This window comes from Melanotaenia boesemani, chromosome 21 (genome assembly GCF_017639745.1).
Source record: "Melanotaenia boesemani isolate fMelBoe1 chromosome 21, fMelBoe1.pri, whole genome shotgun sequence".
Lineage (NCBI taxonomy): Eukaryota > Metazoa > Chordata > Actinopteri > Atheriniformes > Melanotaeniidae > Melanotaenia > Melanotaenia boesemani.
Genome location: NC_055702.1, coordinates 15,151,987 through 15,172,170, shown reverse-complemented (window position 1 = coordinate 15,172,170; position 20,184 = coordinate 15,151,987). Strand labels below are relative to the sequence as shown.

General features: G+C 37.5%; 2 protein-coding genes across 2 annotated transcripts; one reads left to right on the top strand and one right to left on the bottom strand.

The window, feature by feature from the left end:
* Positions 1 to 368: 368 nt before the first annotated feature.
* LOC121632786 (speckle-type POZ protein) lies at positions 369 to 14,412 on the top strand. The gene is made up of 10 exons (XM_041974533.1): positions 369 to 478; positions 7,988 to 8,198; positions 8,296 to 8,417; positions 8,660 to 8,811; positions 8,915 to 9,042; positions 9,142 to 9,319; positions 9,468 to 9,523; positions 10,208 to 10,330; positions 11,199 to 11,341; positions 12,835 to 14,412. Exons 2-10 carry the CDS (start codon positions 8,121 to 8,123, stop codon positions 12,977 to 12,979), a joined length of 1,125 nt encoding a protein of 374 aa, XP_041830467.1. The 5' UTR covers positions 369 to 478; positions 7,988 to 8,120; the 3' UTR covers positions 12,980 to 14,412.
* A 2,255-nt stretch (positions 14,413 to 16,667) lies between these two features.
* On the bottom strand, positions 16,668 to 18,619 carry LOC121632681 (neurexophilin-1-like). Its single transcript, XM_041974349.1, has 2 exons — positions 18,470 to 18,619; positions 16,668 to 17,983 (listed from the first exon to the last, which is right to left on the bottom strand). Exons 1-2 carry the CDS (start codon positions 18,527 to 18,529, stop codon positions 17,246 to 17,248), a joined length of 798 nt encoding a protein of 265 aa, XP_041830283.1. The 5' UTR covers positions 18,530 to 18,619; the 3' UTR covers positions 16,668 to 17,245.
* Positions 18,620 to 20,184: the final 1,565 nt, after the last annotated feature.

The window sequence follows — 20,184 nt, the reverse complement described above, 5'->3', positions numbered from 1 at the left end:
TGTGGAAAAGTGTTTAAATTGCATTAAAATTTACCAAATTGAAGTAAAAAAAAAAATCCCTCTTGTCAACTTGGAGTAAATTTACCACAACAAAAGCAGTAGAAAAGCTTCTAAAAGTTGTGAAAGTGTCTGTATTGTGGTAAAATAATTATGCAGTAGTAGTGAAAGCTGGGAAAGGTGTTCCTACATCTTTGTAAAGATGCACTTGTAAGGTGAAGACGCATACTGCAATACCTTCTACTGATAGACAGGCAAGACAAGATTTATTTATTTTTCCTTTACTCACAATTGTCAGAAGATGGGTAATAATGGTAGGTATAACGTATTTTTCATTGTGTACCCAGGTTTTATCACTCCGAGACAACAGAGTGCGCTGTTTGAGGGACAAGGCTATTGAGAGCTGCCAGTTGTAGAACTACTAGCTAACAACAACAGAAAACCCCGGACAACTAGCTTTCTATTTTAACCCAATATACAGGTAAGTCTGTACATTAATAAAACAGAAACCCCTAATTTAAAAAAATAACAACTTTAAGTCACACGGCGAAGGTAGTTGTATTATATTTTTCATCGTATGTTTTGCGGCAATTTCCCCGACCTTTTTGTTTGGCTTAGGTTAGCCGCCACAGGAATGAAGCTAACCAGCCACCTAGCTGGATGAAGTTAGCTACCGTGCTACCATTCGATTATACGGATTACCGACAGGATTTATGCACTTGTAACAGTATCAGAGACTGTCATCACTGAAAGTTTTTTTCTTAACGAGCGCAGTGTTTTTTGTATTTAATTTTTTAATTATTTAAATTGAAAAGTCGATTTTAAAGTAAAATACAAGTGTGGATTATCCGTATTAGCAGGTTAATAACCTGCTACTGTCACCACCTGTATTACTTACAATAGTGTTTGTGTTCATTCTAAGCATTATCTCATTAAAAGGGGAATAGTTTAACTTAGTATAAAACAAACTGAATTAAAGGGAAAAGCATACGCGTGGTTATGAAATTAAGTACAGGATGGAGTATTTATAGTAGAGAGTTTATCCTTAAAAGTGTTAATGTTGTTATAGTTTGTTTTTCTTAGTAATGTTTAACCAAACCACCCAGAAACCGGATGCACGACCAGCTGTCAGTTATGATCGTTTGGGTATGATGGAAAGTTAAAGATCAATGCGGCCCCAGAGGAATGGAGAGACTTTACTTCTTCATATTGACTCATTAAGGCATGGACAGTGGTTTGAGTGAATGAACTTAACTAGGAACACACTGAGCAGCACAGCAGTAATTTCACTGCTTATGTCACCCTTGATCTACAGAAAGGTCTGTCTCGTGCAGCCACACAGATGATGAACACCAGTCTAGACAGTATTTCTGTCAGAAATGTTTTTGCTTTTCACACTGTCACTGTGTGAGGAAAATCTATGCTTCTCTCTCTCCATAAAAATGTTAGAAATGCTGAAAGACAAAAACATAAAAAACTATTCAAAACTGTAGTAAATGCTCACATCTGTTAGTATTTATTATAGTGAGCAGTAGCGTTTACTTGGAGTCAACACTATCTTGCAGTTTGTGCAGTTTTTGTGGTTGTTGCCCATTCTACCAAGTGAAAAAACCTGCCAGGCAGCAGAGTTCAAATAGCTTTTTAATTTATGTTTTCCTTGAGTTAATCTTTTTCCTGTCAACCTATTACTCAGTTTAGCTGAGCTCACCTTTTGTAGGATGACCCACATTAAAAATCCACCACCTTTGAGTTTGCCGTTGACTTTTTCAAGTGTCAGAAAAGGAAGTTGAATGTGTAAGGTTTACTTTCATCTTCGAGACCACATTTTTTATGTACACCAACAAGGTGTGTTTCTTTTTCAATTTCTATTTATGCTACACAGGCAAAACAATTTGCGCTGATAATGTTTGTTCATCTAATATAGCTTTGGAGTAAATTGTATTTTTTTAGTTGTTTATATTTAGCATAGTGTTAGCTGTGCTTTGTGGTAATTTAACTCAGTTGACCCTTCGTTCACATAGCTATTTCCCCCTAACTTGATATTGATTACAGGGAAAAGATGCCATCAAAGGCCCATATTAATGAGCTCATCTGAATGTGACAAACAATGTAGGTGCAGAAACATAAGTGGCGCACCCTTTTTTATATTTTGAATGTGGGTGACAAAGTATTAATTTTTGTACAAGTAGTTAAGATTGTGAGGCCATCTGATCATCACTGTTTCTCCATTTTTAATTTGATCTATTTATGTAATTGTAACATCCATTAAATTGTCATTTTGTTTGCTGTAATTTATTTGATTTTCTCATACAAATGAGAGCAGATTTTTAAGATTGGAGACTGGTTTGACTCTGTCATCTTACTGTTGTCATGCTGTGAATAGATCTGTCGCTCTTAGCTAGAAAAGCAAAGTGTGCCTGTATTAGCATACTAGTAGTAAATTAATGCAAGAGGTCAGCATATTCTGAATCACTAACAAAAATAACAGAATTCAAACCAAAATCCTTCTTTTCTGTGAAATCAGTCATATAACAACTTAATTATTGCCCTTGTTTGGAGCACTTGAGAATCTATCTGCTAATCATTTGTGATAAAGTGCACTGTTACAGTCATCATATGACAGGAGGATGTTGCCTCTGGTATTCAATCATTCCATGAATTTTGGTCTCATTGTATGGTGTTGGGATCGCTGTATCAATTAAATATCCTTGAGATAGGGTGTTGTGTTTTGGCTTCACTGTGCAGTCCTGGATTGATGCTCCTGGCAGTAAAAGCTGAGATACAGTTTGTATTTAGTTTCACTCATTCTGAGATGGGATAAAGCTTTGACATTGCTGCTGGTCCTTTGGCTGCAGCAGCAGCTAGGTGTTTTTCAGCCTTCTCTGGAAGGAAGCATCTGATGTGGTTTCTCATATTTGTGTTGTTTGTATTGTTAACGTCACAAAGGCCAAATTGCTACCATGTGGTAGCTTTTAATGTGATGGTGGGGGTTTTCATTCTGCAATCTTGTGCTTTAGACTGTTTAGACTGTTCTGGCCTTATACTTGTGCTTTTCCCATTTCATCCTTTTGTGTTCTCTTAACATTACTTTATTAATTAAGACAGAAAATTAATTTCAGCCATTTTTTAATCAATTTATAATCTTCCACTTACACATCCTGATGCATAAGATTTGATTATTTTTCCCACCCCAATATCTGCCATGGGCTGTTATTGTTTAGAAAGCTGAAAAGGCAAGCATACTGTTTTATTTATGTTCCTATTTAAAATGAATGCCTGCTCTTGGTTATGCACGGTTATGCAATTTATCTAGATGTTAGTGGGCTTATAGCGTAATAGTGGCGTAAAAATATAATTGATACAATTATAATTCACAGTTTGTTAACACCAAGCTCACCAAGGATGCCAAGCATAGCAGGACTACTACAGCTAACTGCAGTCCAAGTTGGTGTAGTTTGATGCATTACTCACTGGATTGGCAGATCTGCATGCTGTGCATTAAAGGGTATTTTGGTATGTGTGTGTGTGGCACACTGTTTGACAAGATTGTGAACTTTGAATAATTGTATTTAAAAAAAACAATTTAATGTTGTAGTTTCCACAAAAGGCAGCTCTGATATTGTCATAAAATTGAAATACTGTTGCAGGAAATGAAACATTTTAAAATTGAAGCCGTCCAGGTCCAGTGTTACTGAGATCCCTGTAAATCCTTTTTTAAAGCTCCAAGTACTTGCAGTGTTTTTTCCTGCAGAAGTAGTTGACCTTAGAGGTCAGCACAGCAAGTATAACTGTTGGTAACAGTATGAACAAGGTGAGTGACCACATTAGATATGCATTGAGGTCCCTCCTCCATTTAACCTCTCATGCCTGGTGAAGTGAGCAGGGTTTTAGTTGGGAAGTACAGACAAGAGGTGAAGTCTGGGTGCTAATGCTTTTTTGCCCTGTCAAATCCCCTTCTCTGTAATTGTGGGTCTGCACAAAGTCGAGGATGAGAGTGCGGCAAGCTGATCGCTGTAGCAAAATCAATAGTTCATACCTTACTGAGATTGAGTTTTTAGGAAAGGAGGAGCACCATGACCAAGGGCAGAATATGAAATCTCTTCCACAGAGACCTAACACATGCTCTGCAATCGATCCCCGGCCCCTGTACCAATTATAGTTTTAAAGTTTGTCTGTGGCTGACTGCAGTCCTCAAAGACCAAAGCTTGGGAAACAGACATTGTGTTCACTGACACTTTGACAAGGGTACAGTTTTTTTCCTACCTCTTGGAAATTGCCATGTGAAATAGCTCTATACTTTCAGTCTTTAATTTAGAGTGGAGATTGATTTCTTCCCTTTTGTGTGGGGTTTTAAATGTCAGCAAAAAGACATTCTCGTCATAAATGCAACTGATGTGTCACAACTCTGTAAATATACTTTAACTTATTTTTTGGTGATTTTAGACGTGTTATATGTATATTGACCTTTCTTACCCAGACTGTGAGATTGTTCTTGCTCCCAAACAAGTAAGCTTATCAGCTAACATGTCAGTGGATAAAAACAGGAGAATGTGGGTTGTTTGTTACATCCATCACAGATTTTTGGGAAGAAAAGTTGAAACGCTTGCTTTTCTTTTTGTAAAACTCTAGTTTTATGGTTTATAAATTGTTTAAACTTCCTATACCCGTTTCCCAGATGTGGAATTGATTTTTGCCACAGGCTGTTTCATAAACCTTGATTGCAGCTTCTATATTGTTTAGAAGAAAAAAAAAATATTGGTAATATCATCTGTTGTGATTGTTGGGCTTTGATTGCTTGTTTATATCAATAATAAGTTAACATATGGCCATTTTAAAATTTCTGTATGAATGAATCACATAGCTCATAACCCCTGTAGTTTATACAATTTTTGAGGTTTTTGGAAGCTGAAGTATGTTGGGTCAAAACTTGTTTGGTGATATAGTTTGCAACTTGACATTTTTGTATTTAAGTAGCCACAAATAGTCACAAATTTGTCCCAAAGGGCTTTAAAATCTTTACAGCATGCACAACCCTCTGCCCTTTTAATTCCACCCAGACAAGGAAGACAGTGGAAGACCTGAACACTCAACACAGATGTTCTGTGTACAGACCAGCAAATAAGCAGATTTGTAGGATATCTAGTAAAGATAATAAAATTTTAGAATATAATTTGTGGAGAGTTGGTATGACTACTAGTCATATAAGAACAGAGTTGAAGGTTTAATTCTTACGGCTGCTTTGTTTTGTGTGCAGCCAAGCAAACTCACATTTTCAAACTGTTATAATTGTAGCCGCGGTTTATTTTTATTTTCTTGATTTTATTAGTCTCAGCTGGGAAATTCCTTCTCTGCATTTTAACCTATCCTAGTTAAACCAGGAGCAGGGGGCTGCCAGACCAGATTCCGGCACTGATAGAGCAGTTGGGGGTTAAGGGCCTTGCTCAGGGGCCCACAGTGGTTCACCTCAGTTGCCAGCCAACAGCCTTCTGTAACGTTTGTTAGCTTGCTTTCAGCTGTCCTAGCTTAGCTCAGATAGCTTTACGCTGACCACACCAAAGGATATTTGGCCAGATTTGGTGGCACAAATTTTAATATTGATTTTTTTTACAATGGCCTACTACAATAAAATAAAAAATAAAAAATACTCATTTAATCTTTTCTGTCATGACTTTCATCTGCAAGAGTAACCAGCTTAAGAATGCTGTTTGTAATCTTTATTCTTAAAAGTTTCTGTAGAATACAAATGGCCTCTCTGACCTTGTTTTGCATGTGCACCAGCTATGTAGTCCTGCATCTCTAATTAATATTTTGGTGTAAGCTCTACCAGTATGTTGATTTATTATCACTGGGATGATCTCCACTTTTTTAAAATTGTGATAACTACGCATAATCTAGTGTGCAGTTAATACTATTGTGACCATTCCTTCTTGATATCTTGCTCCTTTTAAAAAGTGTAGGAAGAGCCACCTCTGTTTTTTTTTGTTCATTGACAAATTTTCTGAATTGTCATTGGAGGAAACTCCAAAAACAGGGACAAATATTCTGATACTTCGCATTTAAAGCAATATGTTTTCCATTTGTGCATTACCAATCTTAAGGATCAGCCGTTAGAAAGGTTCAGCTAGAATAACTTCATTTAGCTTATTAGATGTCTGTTGGGCTGTGAGCTACCAGCAGCATGGATGCAAGTTTTCTCTAGAATTTCCTTTCAAAACTGATTAGACTGAAGCAACAAATATGAACTGACAGTCTGAATGCATTTCAACCAATAAAAATAGCAAAATAGATCAAATAATTGGACAGAAAAGAACAAAATCGAATGGTGATTGCTTTCATTGGAGTGGAACTGTAAATTCAAGCTTGAAATTTCTGTTAATCACCTGCCTGAAATCTTTGTTGTGTGGCTTGTTCAGGAGGCCATGTTTATTTTTACATCATCTACGTTGATGGCATCTACGTTTAAGTCATCTCAAAGCTCTGTATGGAGAAAGTAAACAAGTTCAGTCCAGTAAGATAAAGTAAATGTAACGCTGAGTGAAGTGTAATCTCAGTCAACTGTCTACAGTTATTTTGTATTTGATGTTTCTTTTCAGTCCTCCAACTTTTTTTTTTGTCTCCATCTAACCTGTTTTGGAGGCAATTTATCTTTGGAGCACACAAACAGCGTTCCATCTTTTCATTTGCTACCTGTTTTTTCATTTGGCTTCTCTATCACTTTACCTTTTTTTCTTTCGTGGTACTTTCTTCCTATATAATCCTCACTTTTCATCTTTCTTGTTGCCTCTAAAAAACAAAGAAAACTCATTGTTTCTTCATTCAATAGAGTCCCTTCAGCTTATTTTTCTGTCTTGAAACTGGATTGGACTGCTGATAGGAACGGTCTCTCTTAATTAGACTCAGTGATTTAACTGATAAATGCATTAAGAAGGGTTTTATTATATAGTTACATCAGGCAAAATATCTGCACTTTTTACTCTCCCTTTTTGCTGATTACTGATTTTAGCTGTAGGGAGTAGAATCCCTTCATTAATCAGCTCATTTTAGTGGGTTATTGATATTATCCCCAATCCTCAAAAGTGTATAAGCTTGGTTGGAGATGTAGTGACTGTTTCTGCATGTAAGAAAACAGATTCAGTGAGTGTTCCAGTACAACATACAAGTACTATACAGTATATGTTACATTTTCTTTCCCTACCATTAAAAAGTATTGATTTTATTGAAATAGTTGAAAGATGTCAAGACGACATGAATCTTTCTTGTTGGACCACTTAATATGTTCATGGCTGTGGTAAAATGTGTCTTGAATCCAGTTTCAGTCTGTTCAGATTGAGGCGCTCACACAGCGTCACCATATCATCGATATTAATTTTAATCGTCAGTTGTATAAAGTTCATCTTTCAGTCATTATTCAGTTGTTACTGTAATTAATTTGGTGGATTTACGGACCATAAAGACATTTAAGGCTTGGTGTGGTATTAATTCATATATTTATTCGTTACTACAAACTAATTATACTGTTCTGTCAAGGCGGGACCTGATACTGAAGTTTGCTGTTTGTTTTTTGTTTTGTTTTTTTAGTAAAAGCAACCAAGTCAATAAGCAAAACTTAGCAAACTGAACTGTGACATGAATTGTAATTTGGCTCCAGACCCTCGTCACAGTTCTGGGATGCAGCTTGTTTATTTACAATTAATTTTTGAGACTTAATTGCTACCGCGGCAACTATTGATCCTTAAAACAGACACAAGGTCGTCCATCAGCTCCTGTCCCCCAGTGGGTCCGGGACAATTCATTTAAGACTTGAATTACAATGAGTCATGTGGATTAATTAAAGATGCTGTGACTGTGTTGTATTTGAGAAAGTTGTGCTTTAGTTAAATGATTGGTGAGTGATTGCCTGCCTGTGTTATAGAAAAAATGTGTTTAAGACTAAACATGCTTTTTTTAAGAGTGTTTTGGTTTTTATTTCTTGTTATTTTTGTGTTTCCAGGGGGCAAAATGCTTCCATCTGCCTCGTACTGATGCAGATGGACGTCAAGATTGAACACTGACGAGTGGAAGCAACACATTCCTTCTCTTCCTCCTCACCCTCTTGTCCCCCAACACCTTCTGTCACACTGGCAATGTCAAGAGTCCCGAGTCCCCCTCCCCCTGCGGAAATGTCCAGCGGGCCTGTGGCTGAGAGCTGGTGTTATACACAGGTAAAATAACCATGTTTCAACTTTGCAATTGTGTTTAACTTTATAGGAATCACTCTAAGCTTACTGAGTACCTTTTTTTTTCTTTAAAAAAAATCAGATTAAAGTGGTGAAGTTCTCCTACATGTGGACCATAAACAACTTCAGCTTTTGTCGTGAGGAGATGGGTGAGGTTATCAAGAGTTCCACCTTCTCCTCTGGGGCCAACGACAAACTAAAATGGTGGGTTCCCAAGAGTTTGACTTCTTTTCATCACAGGAGATGCACCGTTTAAAAACATTATGAAAACTCCTCCCTTCCTCCTGACAGAGACACACTTGGCAGTTGTTTAATGGAAGTACTTTTAGGTTGTTTACAAAAATCCATTTGAGAACATAAGAGTTGTATAAAAAGTGTATAAACTAGTTTGATTATTATATATATATATTTTTTTTTTACTAACTTTAATTTTCTTTCTCTATCAGGTGTTTGCGAGTAAATCCCAAGGGTCTGGATGAGGAGAGTAAAGATTACCTGTCCCTCTACCTGCTGCTGGTCAGCTGTCCAAAGGCTGAGGTGCGCGCAAAGTTCAAGTTCTCCATCCTCAACGCAAAGGGGGAAGAGACCAAAGCAATGGGTGAGCAAAAGAAAAAAAAAAAACTATAGAGATTCAGTTTTCTCTTCAAGCCTTGTTCCTCATGCTTACCTTTTGGTGACATATGTTTATGCTGTGTTTGCAGAAAGCCAGAGGGCATATCGTTTTGTTCAAGGGAAAGACTGGGGCTTCAAAAAATTCATCCGGAGAGATTTCCTCCTTGATGAAGCCAACGGCCTTTTACCTGACGACAAACTCACGCTGTTCTGTGAGGTACACAACCAAATTCTTGCCTTCAATTGCTAGAAGGTTTTCCCATTTTTATTACAAAGCTGCTCTGGTTTATTACATCGGTGACTTTCTCTCCTACAGGTGAGTGTGGTTCAAGATTCTGTCAACATATCTGGTCAGAACACAATGAACATGGTGAAGGTGCCTGACTGTCGGCTAGCAGACGAGCTAGGAGGCCTGTGGGAAAACTCCCGCTTCACAGACTGCTCCCTGTGTGTGGCTGGCCAAGAGTTTCAGGCCCACAAAGCCATCTTGGCAGGTACAGACATGAATCAGACTCATTCTGAATCTTGTCAGTCTAGTTTAAAATGCTTACCTGTGTGCACGGATGCAATACATTATTATTTTTCCCTTTGCTAAAACCCACTGCGTACTCACTGCGTAACTTATGTCCTCTTCCTCCCCAGCACGTTCCCCTGTATTCAGCGCCATGTTTGAGCACGAAATGGAGGAGAGCAAAAAGGTGAATGCATTTCATTTGTTCCTCAGTAGCTTAAATGCACATATTTTCTCTGCCGTGTCAAGGAGTTTAACTGAGTGAAAGATTGCGTGTTTTCAAATGGCTGCAACACAAAGGTGTTTGGTGAAACTGAATGATAGCGCAACCCAAATGCAATTGTCCTGCTCCACTTGGGGGTCAGGATTCATCCCTCACTGACAAAGCTGCAGAAGCAGAGAATTGCTTTTTTTCATTCCAGCTCATGTGACTCTAAGAAATGAGATTGCTGTCCAGATGTTCTTCTTTTTTTTTTTTCATTGAGCCCAATAGGCCACTTTTTACTTTTTGAAATTTTCAAGTTCAAGCTCAAGTTTATTTATTGAGCACATTTAAAAACAATGACTATTGTCCAAAGTGCTGTAAATAAGAATTATAACACAAGATCTTCTGAATATAAATATATTTGTAGTTAGAATACATTGCAAGAAAAAGTTTTAATCACACAGTCACACAATCATCTGACTATTGTGAAATATTATTTCTCCAGTACAACAATATCTTGAAATATTTGCATCATCTTAAGTCTTATTTGTACATATCAGTCTTGCTGTTTTTTTTTTTGTTTTTTTTTTTTTTTTTTGGAAAAACCGGATGCTGTGTCAAAGGGAAATATTTTCATCCAGAGTTTCTTTCTTTTCAATTTGCCAGAACCGTGTGGAGATCAACGACGTGGAGCCCGAAGTTTTCAAGGAGATGATGTGCTTCATTTACACAGACAAAGCTCCCAACCTGGACAAGATGGCCGACGACCTGCTTGCAGCAGCTGATAAGGTAATTTAACAGCACAGCAGTACTTTAGCTTTGTGAATGTGTTTGGCAGAGCTGGCCAGCAGATTTAAAGATGGACTTAGATTCATTTGAATAAAGGACATTCAGTTGCTTGTGCTTTGCGTTGCACTACAGTTTTGACTCGTGGACATTTGTCTCCTCCTCACATCAGCTGAGCTCCAGCTGTCTCCTCACACACATGAACAAGAGTCATTTCTTGAGGATGTAAATCTATGAAAAATAAATTCACTGTTGCACAGCCAAACCTTTTCCCAAAACTGTTTTTTGTGGGGAAGAAATGCCAGAAATGTGGTGACATCACTACACCAGTCTGGTAGGACTTATTGATACCTACAGCTCTGTCACAAGACTATTATCTATCAGTCAAATTATGGATATTATTTTTAAATTTTCAGTAAATTCAGATTATTTCTCTAAAAAAGGCATGTACAGGAAAAAAATCCTCTGCAGTTGTTAATATTGCAGTTCTTTTAATATGATGTGATTGCAGTCGCATGTAAGAAAGACTGAACATTGAGGTTTTCAGAGGTTGAGTCAGTGTCTACAAATCTTGTCCCAGCGAGCCATGTGGAATTTATGAAACTGTTGCATGATTTCACACTGTTGTCATGCCCCCTTTACACCAAGTGGGACACTGACTTTGAGAAACAGTCTGAGTTTGAAACCAAATGTTTATAGTTGATTTCTAGCTTAATGACATAATACATTTATTTCAGTTAGAGGTGTGACCCTACAGTCAGTGAGGACACTCAGTTTTTATTGTGATGACTTTAATAATGTGCAAATATGTCACAGCAGATCACAAAACAATATTGATGAAGTAAAAACAAAGCATGCAAATCTCTTTCAGTATGCTCTGGAAAGACTTAAAGTCATGTGTGAGGATGCGCTGTGCACCAGTCTGTCTGTGGAGAACGCTGCCGAGATCCTCATCCTCGCTGATCTACACAGCGCTGACCAGCTCAAAACGCAGGCAGTCGACTTCATAAACTAGTAAGTTCACACACAGAAAGGATCTCTTTGCCACTTATAATTGGGTTTCCAGCACCTTTTTGCCTACTCACAGGTCCCCCATGTTCACTGTACATTATGTCTCTGTTGTTGTGTCAGTTTCTTTCTTCTCTTTCTTCCGTATCCCAGTGTCATTACTAATGATACCAGAGCTCAATCCTCTCCTTCAAGCCTCATCTTTTGGTGGCTCTGTCACAGTTAATAATTAAATTTCACATGTGACCCAGTAGAGTGGTGCACATGATATTATTAAACCCTGTCAAGTCTTTTAGAGGGATCAGGGCGTCCTGACTCCTTACTGGGTTTGTCGCACCTTGTCTGTTGCCTCAGACAGATGTGTGATTATTCTAAGCACTTGTCTGTTCAGATTTTCAACTGCATAGATGATATGTCTGAAAAACCTTTTTTTCTTTTGTTGTTTTTTGTTTTGTTTAGTTTTTTGTTTTGTTTTATTAATTTTTCAAATTAATATGGTTGGTCTTTTTTTCCCAGATCTATTCTTTTTCTGGGGCAAAATGTACAATTTTAATTAAAAAAGGTGCTTGAAAGTCTTTTACAAACTTTTAATTACCTTCCACCTATTTTCACTAGGGTCAAGATTAGGACATTTGTTCCAAAAGTATAATATTAACCTTCTTTATTTATTGTAGAAGTTTTTTTTTTACTTGTTTGTAGGTTCACTGTCCTGTAGGAAAACCCAGCCATGTCCACATTTCACATTTTTAACTGGAGGTCAAAAGTTATGTTTAAGAAGTCTGAACGTTGTCTCATCGGATCACTAAACCTCCAGAAAAGCTTTTTATTTATTTATTTATTTATTTGTCCATGTGGTCAGCTGCAAACTTAAGTTTAGCTTGAAGGTGTTCATTTGTATTTAAGTGATGTAAAGCTTGCCTGACTGTAGACAGCTACTCTGACACTGACACCTAACAGCTTCCAGTTTTTATCAGATTAGCATCCGAATAGTTCCATGTCAAAGGTCTGGCTTTAAAATTAAGCTTTATTTAGTTGCTTGACCTTTGAGCAAATGACTGATATGTTTACTAGCCTAGTAGCCAAACTTACTTTTGCAAAATGGAAAATGAGGATCAATTTTTTTATTTAAAAAAAAAAAAAAAAATCAAGAGGGATTTAGCCAGTTATTATCACCAAAATAGAGAAAAGAACCTTTGCAAAATACTTGCAGCTGTGCTTACTGTCATCCTTCCTGATAGACTACATGTGTACAACAAAAGCTCCAATAAGTTCAGTTACATTCATGTAATTATCATGACGATTTGTTTTTTAACAATCACACACACACGCATAAAAAAACAACAAAAAAAGGTTATTGTCTAGTTGCAACAAACACATTAAATAAATTAAATTTCCCCCTTGAATAGTGTGTTATGCTCGGGCACATAAGGTGACTAAGAAAATAATAATTTCCAGACGTAATCCGGATTTTGTTTCTCTCTTCACATTACCTCCCCCAGCCACGCTGCAGAGGTGATGGAGACAGCAGGCTGGAAGTCCATGGTTGCATCTCATCCTCACCTGGTGGCTGAAGCTTACCGCTCTCTGGCTTCTGCTCAGTGCCCCTTCCTTGGACCCCCACGCAAGCGTCTCAAACAGTCCTAACAGCTTCACAACAAGCCCTTTACAGACCATGATGGTCGCAAACATATACACACACACGCACACAAAAGAGAAAACACCCACACATATGTCCTCTGCCCAAACACAGGGACAACCTTTCACCTTGCTGTTACCTTCTACACTACCTAGAGCCTTCCCCGAATCGCCCCCGTCTGCTCCATCCAGAACCTGCTGTATTTAGTCTCTTCTAAAGATGGAGGAAAGAAGAAGAAGGAGGAGGATGAGATGGAAAAGAGGGATACATGGGCATCTGAAGAGGATGTTTGTTGTTTACAAAAAACAGTGTAAAAAAAAGAAAAAAAAAGCACCCTCCCTTTTCTCCTTGGCTCTGGCTTAGTGAGGTCTGACATTGTGCTCTTTTCGGTGTATCCTTGGACATCCTGCTAGTTCCTCCGTCGGAGTGTTTTTGGACAAAAGAACTGGACTCTTTAACCAAGTTTGAGCCAATGGTCTGGAAATCTGGAGGTTTGAAATACTGTGGCAGATCAAGTTTTTAAGTGTCCATTTTTATCATAAAGCTTCATAGTGTTTGGACAAAAGCAATCTGAGACACAACCCAACACATGGGTGAGCGACTAAAGAACAGTGGGCCTATAGTTACAAACTAGAAGTCCCCCAAGAAAGACAACCAAGGGCTAGTCTTAAAAAAAAAAGGAAAAAAAGAAAAGCAGAAATGGGACTAAATCATTAACATGTTTCTCAGAGAAGATGGGAAAACATTGCACTAAAGTCACAGGTCAACCCCTTGCCAACCCTTACCAGCAGTAATGTAGAAATACTGTAGGCAAGCACACAATGAAGCAAGCTTCAAGGACTAAAGACCCAGCTGGTCCACCACCAACAATTACCCTTTAAGATGATTTATCAGCAAGAGACAAAAATAACACACGAACTCCTATATAGAACTCTCCAAGCTTCATCTGCATCCGTTTTTATTTTTTAAATAGTTGGGGAAAAAAGTATAAAGAGGATACAGAAAATAGAAATGCACAACTGGATGTCATTCTTGGGGAAATTTGTATTTTGTGTGTGGATCTGTGTTTGTAGCCCTTGGAAGGAAAAATTTGTATGAGGTGTCAATAAACAAAGCCACCAGGACACAACAAAGGGAGGAGAAAATGTTAAGAAATGGTTATGAAACATGTTAGAGTTCAATCAGGCATGTTGATGTTTTGTTGTGACAGATTTCGTATGTTTTGTTTTTTTTTCCCCCCCTCAGAACTGTTGTATTTTTTTCAAAGGAATTTGTACAGACTAGTGTTTTTGAAGCCGTTCAACAAAAGCATTTTCAGTAAAACTGAGAAATGGAGGGTTTTTTTCTTTGCAGGCATGAAGACTGAAGGGAAATGAAAATGAAATGAACACGTTTTAATGTTCAGAATAGTTAAAAAGAAAAAAAAAAACCAAACAAACCACACGAAATACGTTTGAAGTTATCATTTCAACCTGGTGGAAAATGGTAATTAATAGAAGGAACCATTGTTGTTTCTTTCCTGTAGATATTTCTGATTTTGAGAAGTGACACTTAGTTGTTGCCATTTTTTGTTCCCAGAAGAATAAACCACAACTATTTTGTATTGAATGCAGTTCAAACTTTGTCTGAGTATTTCTTTTATGAGTTGCATGGAAAACTGTTTCAGCTGTAACATGATTACACAAATCATTTGACAAATTGACTTTTAACAGCTGCACACATTCAGCTTTTTTCTTTGATTAGTGGCACTTTGTGCAGGCTCATTTCATCTTTAGATCTTGAGGTGAAGGAATCTGGGTTTGTTGTTAATTTTGCAGCAGCATTAAGCTAACATTTGTACATTTTTTTACTTCCTAAATTATCTCACATATGTTATATCCATGTACCCAGTTCATAAATATTAGCAGCCTCATGTAAGACTTGAGTTCACATCCCTGCATGTTCGAGGAAGACGGTCTCACCCTTAATTCATGTATTCTGTGTTTCTGAAGGATCTGAACTCTGAGTTCAGAGATAAAGGCAAAATCACTCTTCTTTTTTTACTTTTTTCTTACTTGTACTTTGCATTACAGTTCTGAGCAAAATATACTTTTTTTTTACCCCACAGTTTGACAGCTGGAACTTTTACAGATGAATATTTCACATGCAAAATGTGTGAACTGTTCATCAAATCTGATGCGTGTCACTTTTTAACTTAAGCAGCTCTACACAGCACTTCACTGTTTGCACATTAAAGATGCCGTGCCACTGTGCAGGGTGCTCGCTCTGTACTGGGAGAGACTCGGGGGGCCACATTCGACCCTGGTGCAGTTGTGTTTCATGTGTTGATGCTAACCCTGACCTGTAGTTAAATGCTACATTTAAATCCATGTGATAACTAATTGAGAAAGCATACTATTTGATGCCTTTGCATAATTTGTGCACCTTTACAAGGTTTACTCTTAATGTTTATAATTTAAAAACACTTATTTGAACTACTACAGTATGAGACAAAACTTTTAAAATTTCACAATGAGCTGTAACATCTGAAAAATGATCACAGTAATCTAGATAGCAGCGTGCTAAAGGATTATTTCAGGTCTGTTCTCTCTCCAGCAGCTTATTACCTCGCTGCTCTACATTGTCTGTGCCAAGCTTTGTGCCTCCCGAATCTGTCGCTGACTCAGGTCATATAATCTAAAACATGCTTGGGTCTCAACAGACGCCACCCTAAGAAGTTTAACCTGCAGTGACTTGTTGGGAAGGTGCATCTCTGCATGTTTTTAAGTTTGCAGGGTGAGTTGACATTCATGATTAGGAGGTAAGTGTTAATCCACCCTGTGTTTGCAGGTCTGATTGACCCACAGCATCACTGCTTTGATTTATTAAGCTTAGTCGTGCAGATTTATGTAAAAATACTTCACAGCTTTTGACTTTGTTTTAATTATTTTCTCTTGTCCTAACCACAGAGTGAAGCTGGAGAAGAGTGTGTGAAAATGGAGAATGTGTTTTTAGTAACACTGAACAGCTTAAACACATTTTTACTTTAAGCTTACTACAGGAGAAAAGTGTGCAGGAATTTGTTTTAGCCGACAAGTGATTTCCAGCTTTTTCATGTGAGCTGCAACCACGAAAATTTCAAGATCTGAAGTGTGTGTGTGAGTTGATAGTGTTTTCTCCTTCATACTTTTCTCTGTTTGTCTGTTTTTTTGCTTTCCACTTTGTCAATACTGTGTTGATTATACCTGTAAGCGAGTGTGTGTGTTTCCTTCCTCTCTTACAATTCCAGTACTTTTAGTGCTTTCAGGTCACCTTGACCCAAACACCACATATATTATAAAAAAGTTCTACATGTTTGAAACTGAAAAAGGAGCCAAAGCCATTGAGTCTGATGTAATAAATAAGCATATAGCCCTATTTTTCTCGCTGAAAAAGGTTCAAATTGACCCAAACAATATACAATAAACATTCAGGCTTATGAATCCTGACATTTCTTAATCAGCTCCCCCCCAAAAATCTGGTTTACTCTAAAGTTCCACTTAATCATCAGAGAGCCCAGTGGCTTAAAAATAATTTCATGTTCACCTTGCGCTGCTTCGGTGCAGCAGTTTGCCCGAGGAGCTCTGTAGAAAATCATCAAAGCATTGCTTTCTGGGTTTTGTTGTAAAGGTTTTTATTATTATAAAGAGCAAAACACATTGTACAAGGACAGAAAATACACAGGAATTCATCAGTATGGTCCTCATCAAGTATCGTTTGAAAACTTTAGTGTTGCTAACAAGACATTAAAGAATAACAATACACAGTTTTAGCCCTTTTGGATTTATTGTGTTAGATTCAGAAAAGTTCAGAGATTCTACTTGGGTTATTTGACTGATAAAATTAATTGGTAATTACTATAAATCTTTAAGTCAGTCAAATGTACAGTTTTTCACCTGTAGTGATGTTCTATTTAAAATTGTTGCTGCAATGCTGAACTATGTTCCTATTTTTGCATCTTTGTGTAAAAATAAAAAAGAAAAGAAATGAAAACCAGACCGTTATCTCGCACTCCTACTTAGACACATTCTATAAAAGTAATCAAATACAACTTTTTTTTAACTAACAGCAAATAAGATAGTGAACTATAAACATATGTTTTACAGTATTTACAGTATTTGGTAAAACATAGTTTCAGAAATTTAAAAACTTGACATTTCTTTAAAAAAAACCAGTCGGGCTATTAGCTACTTAAAGATCTCAAACTTTGAGGATTTATCAAGACATCTTCTTCCAGTTTTCTCAGCTCACCTGTGTTAACCTGTGGGTGGGAAGGCTGGACTCGGGGAGCTGTTGTCTGGACAGACTTTCTGTACCAGCCTGTAGTCTGTGCTGTAGAAAGACACATAGACACAGATGAGCTGGAAAGGTTTGGAGCACATCCACGTGATCTGAGTCTGGGTTTGTTCTTGATCGCATGTCTTCGATGGGTCATAGTTGCACAGCATCACCTTTTTGCTGCGCTCAGTTTTCTCGTAGTCCACCCTGCAGTTGAATGTCTTTGAGTCCTTGGGGTTGACTACGCTTTGACGCTCTAAGTCGAACTCCACCCCTTTCATAGGTGGGACAAGACTGACGGACACATTGCCCACACCAGTGGAGTTGTGGCGGAAGTAGACTCCAAGAGAGCCATTACCATGATCCACAATTTTACCCATGATTAACAAATTCAGTTTGACTGTCTTGATGTTTGAGTAAAAGTCCCCCCAGCTGAATGCCCCAGACAATTTAGATATTCCATTAACTTTCATGATGGGCTGAAGCTTTATGTTTACTGATGGGCTGGGATGTGACTGGGAGTTGCTTCCAAGAATTTCCCATTGTCCCTGCTTTGGCCAGAGGATGGAGGGGTTAATGGGTAGTTTGGAGCTCTGAATCACACTCCTGGTCTGAATCACCCAGGACTTCTGAGTTGAAGTCTCTTGGTTCCTGTTGAGTCCTGGTGTCTTGTTAAAGGTGAAGTTGCTGTGAGTCTCACGTGGACTGAAAACAAACTGACAGAAAAATAATGGGAAGAATTGGAGAATGAGCATTTCAAGATCTTAAAGCAAGCAGAGAAGTGGTGCATTTTAGCATATGCAGCCTAAATCATTTATACATATCTACATGAAGATGAATCAACAGATAAAGTATGATCTGATAACAGTTTTAATAACCTTTCATGTACACCGTCAAATGGCATCAATGTATTTTGCTGTATGAAACTAAAAAGGAAAAAAATAGTTTTACAGGCTTGTACTGTGGAGAAAAAAAAAAGAAAAATAATATATCCAAATAAATTATTTTTATGATATTACACAAATCTATTTATTGCATTTAAAAGGAACCACAGTTCAAAACAACCACAGTTCTGCTCACAACATCCATGCTCTGTAACCGTACCTGAGAACAACAGCTGAAGGTAAAAACTGCCCCATAAGAAGAAATGAGTGATGCAGTCCCTCACAATTTGATAAGTAATTATTGACTTTTTAACTCACCAAATAAAAGGTTCCTCTTAGAAGAATCCAAAGACAGCAGTGACCAGAAAACACCCCCATAATTCATACATTCCAAGTGACCCTCTCTTATTTTGATTTCATTCTGGCCACTTTTGGAGCTCCATGCTAAAAAAACTGGATGTAATTGAACTCTGGGACGAGGCTTTCACAAAGACTGAGAGGGTCTCTCTGATCTGGAGATTTTCAACACAGTTTTGCTCTGCCTCCCCCCCCTCTCTATATATTTCTCCCTCTCTCACACACCCTCACACAAACACACACACCCTTTCTTTTAAGTATTAACAGTATTACAGCATATCCTCTTCCTACCTTCAGACCTTTAGTCATCCTCTTCTTTCTGTCACTGACAACTTCCTACATTAAATTCTTCACGATGAAGTTCAAGTTACTGATTATTAAAATAATTCATTTTGCTTTTATTTGTTTAGGTGTAAAACCAAAGACAACGTGTTAGTGCCATCTTGTGGCCGGATTGAAAAATGCAGGCTGAGCTCAGACTGCAGCTAAAGTCGGGTTTTGGTAAATCATTGTACAAGGTTGTTTCTGGTAAAGTGAAATCCTTGATACAAACAGAATTTCTGCCTACAAAAACAGACATGCAACATCACACAGATATTATCAGCTTAGGTTTAGCATTGAAGGGTCTTTGTTATGCCCAAAGCATATTTATGAGTGTGGTGTTTTAGTAATGCTTATCTTTTTTTTTTTCTTTAAAGAGAAAACACAACTAAATTAATATTGAATTAACTGTGAATTATTTTATCAGATAACTAAAACTAACCTTCAACTGCATTTTTTCCTAGAATCTTGCCAATTTTTGCTCTTGTGTTTTCATGAGTTCAATCTGAACATTTGAACTCAGTTTTGAATGAAGATATTATTTAAAGCAATGTTTATGAATGCACCTGATTTTCTGTTTTATATAAAGGTGGAGTGTTTTAGTTTGGATAATACTAACTGCTGATTTAAAACAACAAGCAAATAATAAAGCCCTCTCTTTTGTGGTGTTTCTGTTTAATTTCCAAGAATCCAGAAAACTGCAACAAAGCAGGACGTATCAGCCAAAGCAGGGCGATGACGCCTCATTGATCTACTTTCTAAAACTACCAATCATCAGTTTCTGTTCTGTCTCCAACCTTGATCAGGTCCTCCAATGCAATATGTTTTATACTGATAATCCTAATGTGCTGATGATTCAAATATGGCCATAAATCAGCATGAAAATGAAGGAAATAGCTAACCTCTATGATGACACACAAATCTACATAACCACCTCACCCGGAGACTACAGTCCGATCTAAACTCTGATCAACCGCATTGATAAAATCAAAGATGGGATGTGCCAGAACTTCCTTCAATTAAATGAAGACAAAACTGAAATAATAGTTTTTGGTACCAAGAAAGAAAGATTAAAAGTCAGCATTCACCTTCAAACAGCTAAACTAACAACCAAGGCAGAAATCTAGGAGTCATGGACCCAGACCTGAATTTTAGTAGTTATATTAAGACAGTTGTCCATGCATTTATCTTTAGTAGACTGGACTACTGTAATGCTGTCCTCACAGGTCTCCCTAAAAAGTCCATCAGACAACTGCAGTTAGTCCAGAACACTGCTGCTCAAGTCCTCACTAAGACCAACAAAGTAGATCCTAGAACTCCAGTCCTCAGATCTTTACACTGGCTTCCTGTACGTC